The following is a 19,158-nucleotide window of genomic DNA, read 5'->3' as shown; positions in this document are numbered from 1 at the left end:
ACACACACACACACACACACACACACACACACACCATGAAGCAGCTCTCTTGCAGTTAAACTAATGTTTAATTATGTGCTACTTGGGAAGAGGAATTGTGGCTCATTCCACCGTAGATCTCTTTAACTTACCATTCACCACTCAGTAGCTGTTTAAGGAATGGATAAATAAGTGAATGAGCACTGTATCTATGCTACTGTGAACAGAGTGATCATGTTCATTATAATGCCACAATCAGCCAAAGCCATCCAACAAATACATAGCTGAAAAGGGATTCAAGTGCAGCTCTATCAGGCTCCAAAGCCCACCATCCTACTAGGCCAGCACTGTAAATAAGTAGTGCCCTCATTTGAATGCTGAGAATGTTGTATTCAAAATATTGTAACCTCAAGCTTTCAGTCAAAAAGAATTAAATTATTCAAAAAGAATTTAATATTGCTGCTTAAAAATAATTTACTATCTGTGATACTCAGGATACTGACTAAGAAGTATAATGGCTTCAAAAAGTGTGAGAGTTGGTCTTATGTACTTAAAATGCCTGCAGTTCTAATGGGAGAAACAGAACATAGACACCTGGAAATACTAAATAAGAACACAAGAATACAAGATACCATGTTGAATAAGGAAAGACTGCATTTTTTCAGAAGAATTAAGAGAGAAAAGAAATATAAATTAGGGTGAACAGGAAATGAACTGTGGAAAAGACAGGATTTAAGTTAACCTTCGAAGAGTAATATTCAAATAAATCAAAAAAGAGCAGAAGGTACATCCCAGGCAAATCCCAGATTTCAGAAAAGGACCAAAATACTTCTTTATCATTATTTCATTACAACAAGTTTAAAATAATGCCAAATTGTCTAAAATGAGAACAGACTTATAGAAGTAAATACTACTGTAAGGTCTTTGTTAGAAAAGAGATCCCTACCACTATAAAAACCATGATTAGCATCAAATTGATACTTACAACCCTGCATTTACCACTTATGCCCCCAAATGTTAGGATAAAAGCTCACAGGAGCTCTCAGCTGTGTATGTCTGATAAGTTTACAGTAAGAGCAAGTTTCTGCAGTTATTTCTGTTAGACTCTGCAATCAGAATGTCCAAGTCACATATTGTGGTGGCAGTTCGCCTTAAGGAACTGTGATACTCTAACATATGACATCACAGATTTCCCACAAAGGTAAAGGAAATTTGCTATTCAGAGTGACTTAGCACTATTTGGTTTGATTTTAAGCCAAGACAATTAGAAAGGAGAACATATCTTACAGCAATAAAAATTTTTTTTCGCAACTATAGTTCACTGATTTGCCTAACAAGAGGAAGTGAGTCACTCGGGCTTTGTTTTGTTTTGTTTTTTGTAAAGTAGTAGACTCAGTGACACACTACATTGTTAGGCACAGAAGTTTCCTAGTCAGACAACTGAGTAAAGTTAAGTGACGATGTAATCTACAAGAAGAAAAACTTCAACTACCACTGTAACATTTAATTTTGTCTGGCCAGTCAAAAGGTATGGTTTACCAAGGTAGGTTTTCATGCTTCATATCCTTTCAGGTCAACACATTTTCTAGAAATGTCAGAGAATAATTGAACATTAAAGAAAATTAGTTACTTTAAAAGTCTGGCATGGATAGCAAACTACTGCCAGTCACAAAACAGTGTTAAAAACATTAATTGACAGAGGTATTTCATCACAGATTTAAAACCCTGAAATAGACATGTTTATAACATAGTCACATGACATGCATATTTCTAATTAGTTAAAAATAATTAAGATGATTTAAAGAAGGGTGTAATGAATGGATTTATTTTTCCTTAATATTTTTCTTATCTATCCTCTTACCGTATTATGAGCAGTTCCACCCAGACTCGTACAAAAGCTGGCAATGGGCCGAAGACTTCCAGAATGTATGTATAATGACCACCAGATTTCTTTATACTTGTTCCCAATTCAGCATAGGACAAGGCTCCTGTGAAATGTGCATAACAAGAAGGTACAAAGTTAAAATATTACCAAGTCATCCAATAGAAGAATTGATGCAATAATGTTTATGTTATGTGAGATGTTACTACATCATTTGGTGTGAATGAGGTCCTTATCTCAAGAGAAGAAACAGTCATCTGATCGTTAGGAGCCACCAAATTCTCCTTACAACTTTCTCGTATTTGAGATCTAGTTCATTGTATTCAAACAATGTAATTTTATTTGAAATGGTAAAGACAAACTTCTAAAATAGTATATTATTAAGAATTTTTAATCTCAAACCTGAGGAAAAGAGAAGATAGATGCCAATAACAGTAACCTATTTTTTTAAAAGATTTTATTTATTTATTTGACAGAGAGAGAGAGCATGCACACAAGCAGGAGTGGGAGAGGGAGATACAGGCTTCCTACTGAGCAGGGAGCCCGATGTGGGCCTCGATCCCAGGACCCTGAGATCATGACCTGAGCTGAAGGCAGACACCCAACCGACTGAGCCACCCAGGTGCCCCAACACTAACCTATTTTTAAAGGAACTACACACCAAGACAAGGAATTATCTCAAATTGACTTCATTATATTAAGAATCCTTTTAATAAATGATATTTCTGTTGTACTTCAAAATTATCAAGATTTATTTGTTCTTCAGAGATGTATAGACTCTAGGCCTTGCAAGACCTCATTTAATTTATAGGATATGGTTTGTCAACAAAATGAATTTTGACTCTAATATCCTATTTCTAGAAAAGATTTTCTTGTATTTTTTTGAAGTGCATACTTCTACGTAGTTGAAATAACATACTGTTTAAAAAGAGATGCATAACTTATGTATATTAGGTAAAATTAATTAGAAACAGCAATTTCAACATTTGGCAATACAATTAACATGGACCTAAGCAAGTTAGGTAACCTCCCCAAACCCACATTTCTTCCTCTGTGAAATGGAGGTCTAAAATTGTCACCTCATAGGGGAGTTGTGTGTCTACATGTGATAATGGGTGCCAAGGACAGTACTGCGCCTGATACATAAAGAACACCTCATGAAATGTACTTATTAATTTGAGCAATTAACTATCAGGAAAATGAAAAATACATCTTGACACTATGTGAAAAATTCTATTCATACTGCAAAGTACTCCAAATAATACAATTTTTGGCTGAGCTACTTCAGAGACTAAAAGTATGGGAAATTATTACTGAATAGAAAAGCTTCAGGCAGAACTGTCCAAAAGGAGTAAAATTTGGATATTCAGTGAAATCTTAGCATCATTTATCCTATTCCTGAACCTAGCTCTGTATCAGAATCACCGGAAGTAATTTTTTTCTTTAAATACACACAAAGAACAGACTCTAAGGCCATACCCCATACCTTTTCTCTACCAAGTGAGTCCAGATTTCCAATAGAGGGATCCAAAGAAATCTATTATTTTAAAATTTGTACAGATGATTTTAAAGTAGCTAGTCTGCAGATTGATATTTGAGGATCACTAATATATTAGCCTATTCGTAACTAATTGCAACTAGCTTCAATTCACTCTGTTGGAAACCAGTCGCCATGTTGTTAGCCTGTACAAAAAAGCATCCAATATAAAATGTTATTGGAAAGTCTTAAGTATCTCGGAATTTATTGCCAGAGAATCAATACCTAGACCTGTGTATGCTTTGCTGAAACTCCAGGACGGTTGCCCTAGGTTTAAATTGAGTTCTGGAGGAATGAAATTTTCATTTAAAAGTCTCAAGCTCCATAACCATTTTACCCAGATGAAAAAGTTCAAAACAGGATGTAAAAATCCATGTATTGACCCTGGCTTTAAAAAAAATTGTAAACCAAATATACAGAATTCTTTACTCTTGGTCCCAGAGTTCTAGAGTTTTAAGAAAAAGGATTTGTTTTCCTTACATTTTACTTTGCTTCCTGTTAGGAAAGCACTCCAGTCAAAAAGCTCCTAGGAACTTAAATGACAAATAAAATGTAAATACAGATAAGTAGGTTAATACAGGAGCATGCTCCCTGTGATTAGTAATCATAGAATGCCAACTCAAGTGTAACTTTAGCTAGTCCTTTTAATTTGTTTTCCTGAGCATCTGCTTGAGTTGATAAACTTACACAGAACCATATTTTCATAGTACAATAGCATTTTCACTTGTTCAATCCTTGGCCCAATCCATTTGTCTGCATCTGAATAACCTTTTATTGTGTATACACATCAAATCACACAGTGGGAGCTGCATGGATGTAAGTAGGAAAAGTTCAGGAAATTGGTTATGGTTTTCCCTATTAGGCATTGATTTATTCTCAATTTACCAAGTATTTGTAGAAAATTAAAGACTGAGGGTGCACAAAGTCATTTAAGAAGAGCAACAATTAGGTTTCTCTTTGTGTATAAATGTACATGATAGAACCACACAGAATACCACAAACTCTTCTTAAAAACCAAAAAAATAACTCTTCTATAGATCTTCCTATACTAAGGCTTTGTTTTAACAAGTTTTCCTTGAAATACCTTCTTCCTAATAGTGGAAATGGGAGTTCTCTAGGTGTATACCCAAAGGAATGCATTAAAACATCACAAGGCCTTAAGAATGAATGGACTGGTACACATTGGACCAAGAGTTAAAGACTTAGTCCTAGAGTCACAACAAAGCTTTGTATTAGCACCTTTAAAGAGTAGGGCCTTTTACAATTAAAACACACTAGTTGCCACAAGAAAGCAAAAAGATCTTAGACATTTACCACATAGTACATAGCAAAATTTAATTTTTTTTGACCATCCACCAGTTTTTGTCACCTTTATGACTAACACAGGTAACTTTTAGTAATTTGCCTACCCCATGAAAGGCATTTATTACCTCTTTGCTATTAACATTAAATCAATAAAAGAGAGCTAGATTTTGAAGCAAAATTGATCACCTCACTTCTACTACTAGTTCTGTTCAGATTGACTCAGTGGACAGGTGGACACGTTATCTATGTCCCTGAAGAACAAGTGAACTATAAATGAAGGAAACAGATCTGGGCAAGCACGGCAAGCTAACACCCAATTCCAGTTTTACTATATATATTGCGAAAGTTTACAGGTGTTAGGGAGAGATGAGGGATTGAAAAAAAATGTGAAATATGCTCGGACCCTTGCAATATTCCCACTTATCACAGGAATCGAGTTATGTGCCACCACACATAGTATCATGGCAAGGACTTTTTAGAAAACATTAGGAACTGATAAACAAGCAAAGCTAAAAAGTTACAAAGAAAAAGACTGCACCCCAACCCCCTTGGTTTGTTTTGGCAATAAAAACACCTTAACACTTCTATTGAATGTTCCACTCTGTGCCTAAATAGGCCACACTGGGTTTCACTTCACAGGTGTTTCATTCAGCGTGCTGGCTGCCAAGATGCCTCAAACATACGTAACTCAGCAAACTGCCTGGTACAGAAAGTCCGCGTGTATTTTACTGGGTCATCAGTTAGCTTTTGCTCTCATCACCACAAGGAAAGTCAGAAAACAGTCTTAGTCAGGAAAGGGAGCACGGGCTGCAGGAAGCAACTTGCTGGAATTCAGGGTCCCGCCAACAGTGGACACCGTGTTTGGGTCGTTCACACACTTAAACAAAAATCAGAAAATTTGATGTAGCCTGTGCCATCCATTCACTCCTCAAAAATTCCCCCTCGCTTTCCCAGAGAGCAAACTGCCCAGCGCCACAGACAGACCCCCAGAGAAGAAGCCGCACTCACCAAATAGTGACAGGACCCCACAGACTGTCCAGATCATCAGAGACATGCCCACGCTGCCCGTGTTCTGGAGCACGCCCTTGGGAGAGATGAAGATTCCTGCTCCGATGATGGTGCCAATGATGATGGAGATACCCCTCAGCAAAGTGATTTTCTTCTTCAGCACCACTTTCTCCTGCCCAGGTGGCTCCTTGCCACCCAAGGCGGGCAGCTTCCCATTAACACTCCCCTGCAGGTAACCGCCACTGGAGATGGTGGCCACGACAGGCTTTCTGACCATTGTAGTGACACGTGGGAAAAATGAAACAGAGGAAAAAAAAAATAAAAATAAAAGCCCCCAACTTTCAACTTTGGTGTCTCTTGGTGTGACTGACCAAACCTCTTCCTCTCTGCTCTCAGATTATCTCTCTCAGTGCTACTGTGTTCACAGGTAAGAACTCAAAGGTCTATTTTCTCGCGCCCAGCTATCTAAGGACGCCTCAGAAACACCTGTGTGTTCATGGGGCTCTCGCTCCCCCACCACCTCGGACTTCCTCTGCTGCCGCGGCTGCTGTTACCTCCCTATGATTACAGACCAGCTCAGCTTCCTCAGGGGCTGGTATTTAAGCTCCTGCCTGTCACACCAACTTATTCCAGCTTAATGATGATGCAAATTCTCCAGGTTTGCATCAGCCACATGAGAAGGATCCAGCATTACTCAGCTCTTTTTTTTTTCTTGAAAAAAAAAAAAAATTAGCATGTTGCTCAACTGACCTAAGCTTTTCAGAGAACAAAGCCCACACTTAAAAGGGATTTTAACCAATCCAGACGTAGTAAATTCGGAACAGACCTTCCCAGAGATTTAAAGCAACTATTCCTAGGCAGGGACAAAAGCTCTTCACCCGAAAAGAAAATGAAAAATGAAACAGGAAATGATCGCTGCTTTGTAAAGAGTTTCTTTTTTAACTTACGTGTAAAACATTTCACATGCAACCGCTTGGATAACAGAGCACAGCCCAAAGCTGCATTGTTTATGACAAAAACTTTTTAGATTTCATAATGTTTCCTGCTTAGTTTTTTTTTTGTTTTTTTTTTATTTTGGGTCTCTGAATTACATAGTCAGATCTAGTTTTTACAAAGCTCGGATGATTCTGTGTAGCTGCTGTCACGCACATAACAATTGAGACTTACTCAACATTAGAGGATAAAAATGATTTCTTGCTGCCTGTGATAAATGTGTATTTAAAATCACCACCTGAGTGTGACAGATTTAAAAACCACAGTGACTCCAGAGAATAGCCATCTTCTGATTCTCATCAGTTCTAGATGATTTCCTAAACTAAGTAGAAGACACATATTCTTCATTTGCATGTTGTTTCATTGAATTACCAAAAAAATTAATTTCAAAATTAAGCAAGGATTACAATGACATAAAACTATGCATAGAGCAAAAACTTGAAAAGGAATACATAGAATAGTAGTTTTAGAAGGTGTGATATTATGTATTTTTTTCTAAAGTGTATGAGTTATTGTTATATGACAATTATAAATTTAAAATGAACTGCAAATATAAGCTAATGTTAAAATGTTTACTTAAAACAGTAAGTAAGGCAAAACATTTTCAAACCCTGTAGAACTGGAAATATAAGCTAACGTTAAAATGCTTACTTAAAACAGTAAGTAAGGCAAAACATTTTCAAACCCTGTAACTTTCTTAATCTGGTGTCCATAAAACAGATATCAAAAGAAAAGGAATCCTAGATACCACTTTGGCCGTGGTTATAGATGGTTTCGGATTCAGTGAGAATTTAACGTTATCATTACCCTGAAGCTACATTTACAAACACCATCAAACACACTTCTAAATGTCTGAACAAGAATAACAAACAAAAAACTTGTGTGTGAGAGGTGGGGATGAGGAGGGTGGGAGGTTCAGGAGGATGCAAGAAAGAAACAGCCACTAGGAAAGTAGCACGGAGGTTAGAACCATTTCTGTTATTTTACCACCTGAGAAAATTCTACCACCCCAGTGCTCTTCCATCCAAATAATTGAGCCTATTATCATTTCCTTTTTATATTATCCACCTAAATCCTATCTAATTTGCTTTGGGTATCCCAAGTCAGGGTTTTTATACAGCCAAAATAAATAGTTTTTCCCAGTTGTTATGCCTTTCATAAAGTAAAAATGGGTAGTTTCCCTCATTCAATCTTGTTGACACTCCTAAAAAAAGGAAGGTAAAAATTCCTTCTCCTCACACAAGTGAGGGGAGAGGTCTCTGTTTCCCCAAAAGGAGAACTGAGTAGTGTTGAAGAAATATGAGTTAAAAGTAGAGCACTGGGAATCCCAGGGAATAACTTTTCATCTTTACCTCACACGGAGCCACACTTCGATTTTAAATTTTATGCTAAATGACTGAACTAATAAATTGAGACTATGACCTCACTCAGACAGGAAGTTAGATAAATTCTAAAAGAAGAAAAAATGTTCTTTTAATATCAAATAACATTTTCCTCCTTAGCAGTATTTATGAAGAAAACTTGAAGTTTGACTAATGACCAAAAGGACTAGACTATCATATAAGAGACTCATAAATTCTGCAAACCTTCACATAGTCACCAAAGACACAGCATACCTCTTCGAACCATCCCCAAATTTGCAGAAAATTTAGGTTACAAAGAAAATGTTGAGTTACCTTCAATATTAACAAACCCTTATAATCAGCAGTCCTGAACTTGTAAACTAATAATTTATGGTCTTCAAATATGTGTGTATCATAAAAATGAGTTCTAAGCCAGTGCATTTATATTCCTCCTGCTTCAGGCCTCATTTTAAGCATTCCTGTCAAATTAGTGCTATTTGCAAATATTTATCTAATGCTCTCTGCACACAATGGATAACCCCAGCTCTCTAAAAGTATCTTACGGAAGAAACACATGCGATATACTGTGGTAGCTTTCCTTTTCTGGTAATAATTTCTGTCCCATGATTATAAATATGGTCATGTAATGATCTGACCAAAACTAATCCTCTTCCTGGCTGCCAGGTATAGGAATGTGACCTGAGCCAGGACATAACTAAACAGAATATCTTTTTTCAACTATTGTTGTCAAGATGTGACCCAGAACAACTGGTGGCCATGTGCTCTGCCATGGTGAGTGAATGCTCATGAAATAAAAAAGAATATGCAGAGATGAGAGACACTTTCAAAGTCTCACAATCGTCAAGGCCTGACTTCATTCCGAGGGGACCCAGACTGGCTCTAGATCTCGAGATCTTCCTTCAACTCTATAAGCTACATAGTTTCCTTGTTAGGTATGCTGCCTCACGCCACACACACAACACAGCGACGTGGGTGGTAGAGCTAAATGTCAATGGCATATCATTAAAGCTTCTCAAATGTGTTGATATATGATATATGCTAGTTGTTAGACACGTGATTATCAGCATCTGAAACGTGGCTAGTCCAACTGGGATGTGCTATATGTGTAAAATAGCCACTAGAATTTGAAATCTTATTTTTAGAAAAAGAACAAAAAACTCTCATTAATAATTGTATTATTCATATGAGTTTCTCCTGTTTCATTCTTTTTTTTTTTTTAGTGGCTGCTTAAAATTAAAATTATATATGTGGTACATGGGGCACCTGGGTGGCTCAGTCTATTAAGTGTCCAACTCTTGATTTCACCTCAGGTCACAAACTCAGGGTCGTGCGAGATTGAGCTCCGTGTTGGGCTCTGCACTTGGCACGGGGTCTGCTTAAGATTCTCTCTCTCCCTCTCCCTCTGTGCCTCCCACACCCACTCTCTCTCTCAAATAAATAAATAAATAATATATGTGATTCAAATTTCTGGCTCACATTATATCTCTAATAGACAGTGCTGATCTAGAAGAAAACATAAAATATATTCTTCAACAGGTTTAAGCAGGGATTTCTTAAAAGGGACATACAAAGTACTCATCACAAAAGATATATTGAAATATATTAAAATTAAGAATTTCAGTTCATCAAAAGATATGAGTAAGAGATTGTAAAAGCGAACCATAAAATAAGAGAAAGTATTTGCAACTGACAAAGATCTCATACACAGAATAAATAATAAATTCCTACAAATCAATAGGGATAAGACAGGCAACCTAATAGAAAATCCACAAGAAATCTGAACAGACTCTTGATAAAGGCCAATGCATTTTTTTTTTGAAAACTGCAAAACCATATTAGTCATTAGGGGAATTAAAACTAAAACCACAATATGATATTAATTCCCACCATCACAGTGGCCCACATGAGAAAGATGACAACACCTGGAGTGATAAAGTGTGGCACAACTAGTAAAATCTACCAAAGTTAAATATATGCATACGCTTTGACCAATAAACTCCATTCCTAGGAATATAAGCCAAAAAATGCAAGACATCTATGTGCCAAAAGATATGGACGAAAATATTCATAGTAGCTTTATTCATAATGGCCAGTAATAAAAACAATGCAAATGTCCATGAACAGTAAAATGGATAGATGTATTGTAGTTTGTCAGTGAAATACAACAAGACAGTAAAAAAGGAACAATAGCTATGTACAATATGGATAACTCTCACATAATATTAGAAGATGTATGCAAAATAAAATACTATATGATTTAATCAACGTATTTAAAAAGAAGCAAATGACTCTATGGGTAAGAATTCTGATGGTTCTTTGGCGATAACTGGATTCTGGTGATTGAGGGGGTAACAAAGGCAGTTCTAGGGTCATAGAAATGTGCTATTTAGCAACCTGAGTAGTAATTACATTAGTCTTTTAACTTTGTGATAATTCACTAGGCTGTGCACTTGTATTTTTGTACTTCACTCTATGTTAAAATTCAATTTTTTAAAAACAAGCATTTCAGTTGAAAATTTATGATAGCCTCTCAAAAACAGATCAAGCAGACAAACAGGCAAAATATGAGAAAATCTGAAGAATATGATTGATAAACTTAGGATAGTAGCTCTATAGAGAACTTCCTGTTCACCAAATAGAAAAAACAGATTATTTTAAAGTATATGTAAGGCTTTCACAAAAGAAGCCATGTCTGCGATAAAAGGAAACCCCAATACATTCTGAAGAATTAACACCAACACTATACACTCTTATCACAATGCAACAAAATTAAAAATAACAGTTGTAAAACTAAAAAAATAAAACTTGCATGTCTGGAAATTTAAAAATATATTATCAATGTATCTTTACATTAAAGAAGAAACATGAGAAAAATTTAAAAATTACTTAAAATTAAATAAGAAAGACTATGTTGAAATTTGTGACTCAGTAAAATATTAATAAAGAAAAAAATTCAAGGCTATAAGTTACATTAATCAAAAACCAAGAAACCCTCATGCACTGTTGGTGGGAATGCAAATTTGTGCAGGTATATATATATTATGTATATAATATATAAAATGGAATATTACTCAGCCATAAAAAGGAATGAAATTATACCATTTGAACAACACAGATGTATCTAGAAGGTATAATGCTAAGTCAGTCCAAGAAAGACAAATACCACATGATTTCACTCATGCATAATTTAAGAAATAAACAAAGGAACAAAATAAAAAAGAGATAAACCAAAAAACAGACTCCTAGCTAGAGAGAACAAACTGATGATTACCAGAGGGGAAGTTGAAGGGCAGACAGGTGAAATAGGTGAGGAGATTAAGAGTACAATTATCAGGATGAGCACTGGGTAATATATAGAATTGTTGGATCACTATATTGTATACCTGCAACTAATACAACACTGTATGTTAACTATACTGGAATTATAATTTTTTAATTTAAAAAATTAAAAGTAAGAAAAATTTAGGGCAAATAAGCCAAATATCCAACACAAATTTGGGAGAAAAAGACTATATTCAAAGAAGAAAAAAGATAATTCCAGGAGTCAGGAAAGTAAGAACAAAAAGACGATAGAAAATATTCCCACAAGCAAATTTTAATTATTTGTAAAGACTGATATAGATAAACGTCTGACAAAAGTGAACAAGGAAAAATTAGGAAATTAATTATATCTGGAATGGAAAAGAGAAAATATATTGTAGAGCTAGATAGTTTTTAAATAATAAAGGGATATAATAAACAACTATATGACAAATAATATGAAAACCTAGTATAAATGGACATATTTCTGGAAAACAAATATTAGCATTTGAAATGGCACTTGAATAAATAGAAAAATTAAATAAATAGAAAAACCGAAAAATTGAATAACAACTTAAAGTGGTAACCAAGAATATGTTTGACTCAAAAACAACAACAACAACAACAAATAAACAAAAATTAGGTCCCATTTGTTTTATATGTAAGACCCACTAAATTTTCATGAGCTAAATAATTCCTTTCTTAGATTAGTTATTTAAGAGACTTAAGAATTCTTCCTGTAGGAACAGGCTTGGACTTTACCTGAAATTGTATCTTTATTTTCTTTATCCTCCCTGACCTGCTTTCTGTATGCTCTTACCAGTATTCATTAAAGAATTCTTTAGTAGATCACTTGCATGTGATTCTTCATCTCACATGATTTGTCTAGAGAATCTGACCTGAGATGGTTGCTATTGAAAGTAGTCTAGAATGCAAACTCTATGAAAGAGATTTGTAGTTTACTCATTCATCTGTCAAATAGCAGTAAGGATCCCAACACTAGTGGCAAGTAGAATACTAATAGCCACTGTCAGGCTGTTGTATTGCAATTACTAAGACTTTCCTCTGAGGTGAACTGAGATAAAACACAGTTGGAAAGGGATGCACTGCCTTGCACAAGCTCTTTCGTATATCGGAACACTAGAAACATTCCTCTAAAGTCAGGAATAAGACGAAGTAAGTCACTGTCACCATTATCATTTAATGTTATCTATTTGGTACTAGCACTGCAATTAGATAAGAAAAAGAACTTAAGAATTAAAAAAATGAAAAAGTGAAGGTAAAAATTGTCACTATTTTATAATTACCTGGAAAAAAAACAAAACATTTAACAACAACAATGAAAAATTCCTACCATAATAAAAGTATTGTAAGGTAACAAATAAAAATAAATGAATAGAAAAGCAGTAGGCTTCATATATTGTATATATGTATGTTTACATATAAAAACAATTATATGAAATAATGAAAGTACTTATGTCATTTATAATAAAAAATGAATTAAAAGTAAAATGGAATTAACAAGAAATTGGTAGAGCCTATATTTTAAAAATCAGCTTGAGCAAATGAAAAGATATGTTATGTTCTTGAAGAAGAAGAATATAAAGCTATAATTTTTAAAATTAATATCTAAATAGAATGCAATCCAAATGAAAATGCCAAAAATTTGTTTAGCTAGAAAAAGTGATTCTGTAGTTACATGAGAATGTTGTTTCTTAATCCTGAAAAAAAAGAGCATTGAGAGAATACTAGACCATGAAGATGTATTATAATTCTTCAGCAGTTAAAACTTTGAAGCATCAGTATTTTAAAAACAGAGTAGAATACAAAACCCAGGAATTGACCTAAATACATGCAGAACTTTATCAAGTGATAAAAGCATCATCTCAAACTAGAGAGGAAAATATGAACTATTCAATAATGAAGTGAGGAAAGCTAGATAACCATTTATAAGAACAAAAGTTGAATCAGTCTTACACGCCATACAACAGAAATAAAATCCTAATAGATCCAGGGTGTCAATATAAAAATGAAATGTCCTATAACAAAACATAGTAGAATTCCTGTAGAATCTAAGAGTGCAGAAAGTTTATCTAAATGACATAAAATCCAGAAGCCATCAAAAAATCATAATATTAAGAGAATATAAATTTTAAAATCCAAGTGGCAAAAAAATCGTAGTCAAAAATGAAAATGGGGATGATATATTTAATATTACAGCCAAAGAGCTAGTCTCTTTAAATGTAATAATTTTATACAAATCAATAGGAAAAAAAAGATATCCAACCCAATAAAAAATTAGCAAAGGATATTAATAAATTTTCACAGAGAAGGAAATACAAATGGCTTTCATACAATGAAAAGATGCTCAAGCTTACTCATATTGAGAGAAATACAATTCCATAAATCAAGGATGTGTTTAATAATAAGTAGAGGTGGTCAAGAAGAGAAGTTTTTTTGAAGCAGCTACTATTGTCCAAACTTGGAATAATTGAGCATCATGAAAGATAATGATTGCAAAGAAAAATAATTTTTAAAATCATTTTTAAATCATTTTTAAAGATGATGAGTATAATTTTCCTAGGAGATAGAAGAAGGTAGAGAAGAAAAAAGGAAAGTTGTTCTTTAAAGAATCAAGCCTGACTTATTTCACTTAGCATAATCTCCTCCCGTCCCATCCATGTTGCTGCAAATGTTGTGTAATCGTTCTTTCTGATGGCTAAGTAGTATTCCAGTCATCTGTTGAAGGGCATCTCGGCTCCTTCAATGATTTAGCTATTGTGGACAATGCTGCTATGAACATTGAGGTGCATATGGCCCTTCTCTTCACTACGTCTGTATCTTTGGGGTAAATACCCAGTTATCGTATGGTTTCACTCATTTATGGAACATAAGAAATAGGAAGGTCGGTAAGAGAAGGAACGGAAGAATGAAGGGGGAGTAAACAGAAGGGGGAATGAACCATGAGACACTGTGGACTCTGGTAAACAAACTGAGGGCTTCGGGGGGGGGCGGATTGGGATAGGCCGGTGATGGTTATTAAGGAGGGCACATATTGCATAGTGCACTGGGTGTTATACGCAAGTAATGAATCATGGAACATTGCATCAAGAACTGGGGATGTATTGTATGGTGACTAATATAACAAAATAAACATTATTAAAAAATAAAGAAAGAAAGAATCAAGCTAATATATGTAAAAGGAGTGAAGAATTAGAAAATGAATTATTTTGCAATTCAATGCAATAATTGATTCAGATAACAGTCATTATGACTGTCAAAACCACAGGATGAAACCTTGTTGAAAAAGAGAATATTTACATAAGCCTGAATTATCTCTCCAAAAAATATTTATAATTTTCAAAGAAGAAAACAGACCTTTTACAAGACAGAGATATGACTGTCACTACCTTAATTAAGTGATCAAAGTAAATACCATCAATGGTGCCTATTGATGTAACCAATACCGATAATCCAATATTACCTATGTAGAATTCTTGCCCAAAATATTTAACCTTAATTAAGTGATGAGGGAAAATTAGAAACATCCATAATCAGAGAACATTTATTTAACAAGTTGCCTATGATTTTTTTAAAGATTCTGGGTGATACAAGACAAGGGAGGAGGGGGACTGTTCTATGTTGGAAGCTATTAACCTAAGGCAGTTTGTGAAACTTGATTGGACCTCAGATTTTTAAAAAAGGATATAAAAAATATATTTGGGACAACTGAGGAAATTTGAATAAGAATTGTGTTTTGGATAATTTACAGAATATTTGTTAATTTTCTTAAGTATCACAATGAAATTGTGATTACATGGGAGAATACCATTTTTCTTCACAGATGTATATAAGATATATATGGATAAGGTATTATGATGTATGCAATTTATTTCCAAGTAGTTCAGCAAAAATATGTATAAACAGAGATAAGTTAAATGCAGTAAAATATTAACATTACATCATAGTGTGTGGTAGTAAATGTTTCAAAACATCAATGCCCATCCAAACTGGAGTGATTAAATAATTATCAAAATATACATTAGAATACTAGCCAGCTATTTTAAAAAAACCCAAACCTTCAAATTTCTTAATGTCAATATACATAGATTTCTAAAATGTATATGCTATTAAATAACAAAGGAAGAACAATCATTGTGTGGGTGTGTGTATAAATATGACTGCATAAAATCTCCACGTGGAAATTGAGCACATGGGCTCAAAGTAGGAAAGAACTTTTCACTATATACTTTTTTTAGTGCTATTTGATAGTGAATTACTGTGAATGAATGCCTATTTTAACAACAACAACACTTTTAACAAAGAAAAGTAGAGAAAGCTCAAAAAATGTAGAAAAAAGAGGATAATAAGGCAATATAAATTGGCATAAATGATGATAATAACAAACAAAAGAAACAACATATGATTCTATGAAAAGCTGACAAGCTAAGCATACTTTTGGCAGGATGCATTAAGGTATAAACAAACAAGGTAAAAGCAAATCCTTGTAAAAGAAATATAGGGGTCATAACTATCAACAAAATACAGGGTTAAAAACTGTAATAAAGTGGTACGAATTCAAACCAATTCATTTGAAAAATTACATTAAACAGACAACTTTCTAGAAAAATCTCTATCACCAAAATGACTCAAGAATAGAAATTTTGAATTCTTTCATATTTTGAAACTAATCAGCAGTTTAAAAAATCGTATATAACAAATGAACAAAAAACAAATAGGTAACTTTATAGGAAAATCTACATTCAAATAACATATACTTTCTGCCATAAGCAAACTGTTACCCAAAGTAGCAAAAGAGAAACAAATCTCAACTGTCTTTATTAAGTTAGTGTAATCTTGATATCAAAAAATAGAAAGACAGTAAAAACAAGGAAAATGAGCATCCAGTTTTACTCGAAACACAGATAAATGTATGCTAAAGTAGTAATATAAATCATTAAATATTAGCTAACTATAATCAATAATGTATCAAACAATTCCTAATAATCAAATCATGAGATCTCAGTAATATAAAATTAGTTTAACAATAGAAAAATCAGTGCAAATTTTAAATTATGTAATTAGTGGGTGTTAAAATTATAAATTTCATATTTTGTATATATTATTTTTATATATGCATATATTGTAAAATATACACATATGTATTCTATTCAATATTTTGTTGGAACTCCTAACCAACACAAAAAGGCCAGAAAAAGAAATTAAAAGTATAAGAATTATTTTTTAAAAATCCTTGTTATTCACAGATGATATTTTTATCTAAATAGAAACCCCAAGAGAACCTACCAAGAAATATATTAAAAGTAATAAGAATTTTCAGTAAGGTTGCTGGATATAAGATCATTATATAAAATATTATATTTATAAACATAAAATAAACAATTATAAAATATAATCCTTTAAAAAGTATCATTAATTGAAATTTGTTAAGTGATGGATCTGTGGCAGGGAATTAAATAAGCTAATATATGAAAATATCTATTATTTCCATCTAGCAAACAATCAAAAGTGAAATGCCAAGTTACCCCTTCTAAAAAAATATATCATTAATGATTTTTTTAAAGATGCAGAATACCTAAAGATAAGTTCAAATTTTAGAAAAAAATTGCAGTCTTTACTGAAAGACTTATAAGAAGATTTATTAAACAGATATATACCCTCTTCTTGGACGACAAAACTCTTTATTTTAAAGATGTCAGTTCTCACTAAATGAACTGATATGTCAAACTTAAATCAAAACTTATCATTTTATGAAACTAGATTGCTCATCCTCAAATTTATGTTATGATGAAAAGCCGGGAATATCCAGGACACATTAGGAAAAAACTAGTAAGAAGAGGATTCAACCAACTGGAAATCATGACTTATTACAAAAACATAGTAATAAATTCATGTGATATTGGTACAAAAACAAATAGACCAGGAAGAGAACAGAGAGCTTATTAAAAAGACTTAATTATATAGAGAGTATTGGTATTTGACAGGTAGCACTACAAAACAGTAGAGACAGAGTGGCCTGTTTAATGCACAGTGTAGGAAAAAATACCTATGCAGAAAAAGTTGAAATTCTACCCCTACCTCACACACCCCCCCACACACGTACATGCACTAATATTGTAGACAGATAAAGTCTTAAATAATGAAAGGCAAATTTAAAAAAATATATTTTACAAGAATGTATAGGAGTAAATTTTATATTAGCAGACAGTGAAAGATTTCTTACACAAGAAAGCTATCTACATGGCTTGCTTCCTCACTTAATAAGTTCTCTGCTCTAATGTCACCTTATCATAAAGGCCTTCCTTGACCACCAGATAAAGAATACTAGCTAGCCCCCATACTTGATGCTTGATATTCTCTATATTCTTACCCTGTTTTATTTGTCATCACAGAAATATTACCACTGTAGAGATGGGAGTAGGGACTGTGTCTGTGGTGTTCACTCCTCTGTCCCCAAGATCTAGTACCTCGCACGTAGTATTCTCTCAATAACATTTGTAGAATTGTAAAAATATTTAAAAACTAAGAAAAATATTAATAAATTTACCACAGTGAGTTGAAAATTTTTCTGTAAAAATCTTCATAAACATAGAAATAGGCCATATCTGAAAGATATTTACATTCCCCCAAGCGAAGAACTTAAAGTCCAGGATATATAAAGATATGTGCAAATCTTAAAGAAAAGACAAACAATTAAAGATAGGATTTAATCAGACTAGGCATAGAAAAGAAAATCTACATGGCAAGAAATATGAAAATGTGTCCCACATTAGGTACACAACCACTTTACTGACAAATGGCAATAATAAATTTGCCACTTCCAGCACCACTTGGAAAAGTAGAATGAGGCTTACTTACCTAACGTGCAGAGAAGGAAGCAAGCGCACTCAAGACATACCTCAGAGATCTCAGCTACATTCTTCAACAGAGATGGAGGTTCCAGTTCACCAGTGGCAGAACAGAACATATGAATGAGTGAGGTCCTCCTGGCTTTCTGTTAGCATGACATCCACTCCCCAGACCTTGCCTGACATAAATAATCCTGGACTACTTCTACATGTAAACTAATCTGGGTAAATGCCAAAACCACCTCATCTAGGCCAGGTTTATCTCATCAATCTCAGAAGTATACAATCTACAATTTGATTGCAAGTTACCCTACGTTCCGCCTAGACATGAACTAACTTCATCCAGCTTCCTCGCCCACCCTAGGCTAACATAGTTTCGTCCAATATAGAATCAGAAGAAAAAACACATTCTTCTTGAATATACATGCAATGATTACCACAGTTGACCACACACTAGGCCATAAAACAAATCTCACAATTTTTCAGATGAAAAGTATTATACAGGTCATGTTCTCTGGCCACAACACAATTAAGTTAGAAGTTGTGCATAGGAAAAATAAAATCCCATTAAGAGCTCATTGGTCACAAAATAAATGGTAAGAAATTTAAAAATTTGTAGAGATTAATAAAAATCAAAATGCTATTTTTGAATTTGGGGACATTGGTTAAGTCCTCACTGAGGAAAATATACAGCCTTAACTGCTCATGTTAGAAAAGAAGATTAAAAAAATGAAGAGTAAAAGTCTAACAGAAAATTAGAATCAAACAATAAGCCCAAAGAAAGTAAAGGACATCATTAGAAAGATGAAATAGAGATGTTCCATAAACTGTAAGTCGGATCTTTGAAAGGTGACAACATAGAAGCGAACCTTTGGTAATACTGAGGGGTAAGAAGAGACAGGGAATACATAAATAATATGA

At 33.7% G+C, this 19,158-nt stretch overlaps 1 protein-coding gene across 1 annotated transcript in view; it reads right to left on the bottom strand.

The window, feature by feature from the left end:
* SLC7A11 (solute carrier family 7 member 11) overlaps nucleotides 1-6,451 on the bottom strand; it is a 68,091-nt gene extending 61,640 nt beyond the window's left edge. Inside the window, exons 1-2 of the mRNA XM_034661738.1 lie at nucleotides 5,712-6,451; nucleotides 1,841-1,967 (exon numbers count right to left, since the gene is read on the bottom strand). Of these exons, the coding sequence (XP_034517629.1) occupies nucleotides 1,841-1,967; nucleotides 5,712-5,988 (404 nt within the window). The 5' untranslated portion in view covers nucleotides 5,989-6,451. The remainder of the gene's footprint in view (nucleotides 1-1,840; nucleotides 1,968-5,711) is intronic.
* Between the last annotated feature and the right edge of the window lie 12,707 nt (nucleotides 6,452-19,158).

The sequence above is a fragment of the Ailuropoda melanoleuca genome, chromosome 5 (genome assembly GCF_002007445.2).
Source record: "Ailuropoda melanoleuca isolate Jingjing chromosome 5, ASM200744v2, whole genome shotgun sequence".
NCBI lineage: Eukaryota > Metazoa > Chordata > Mammalia > Carnivora > Ursidae > Ailuropoda > Ailuropoda melanoleuca.
This window is presented reverse-complemented; position numbering and strand designations above follow the sequence as displayed.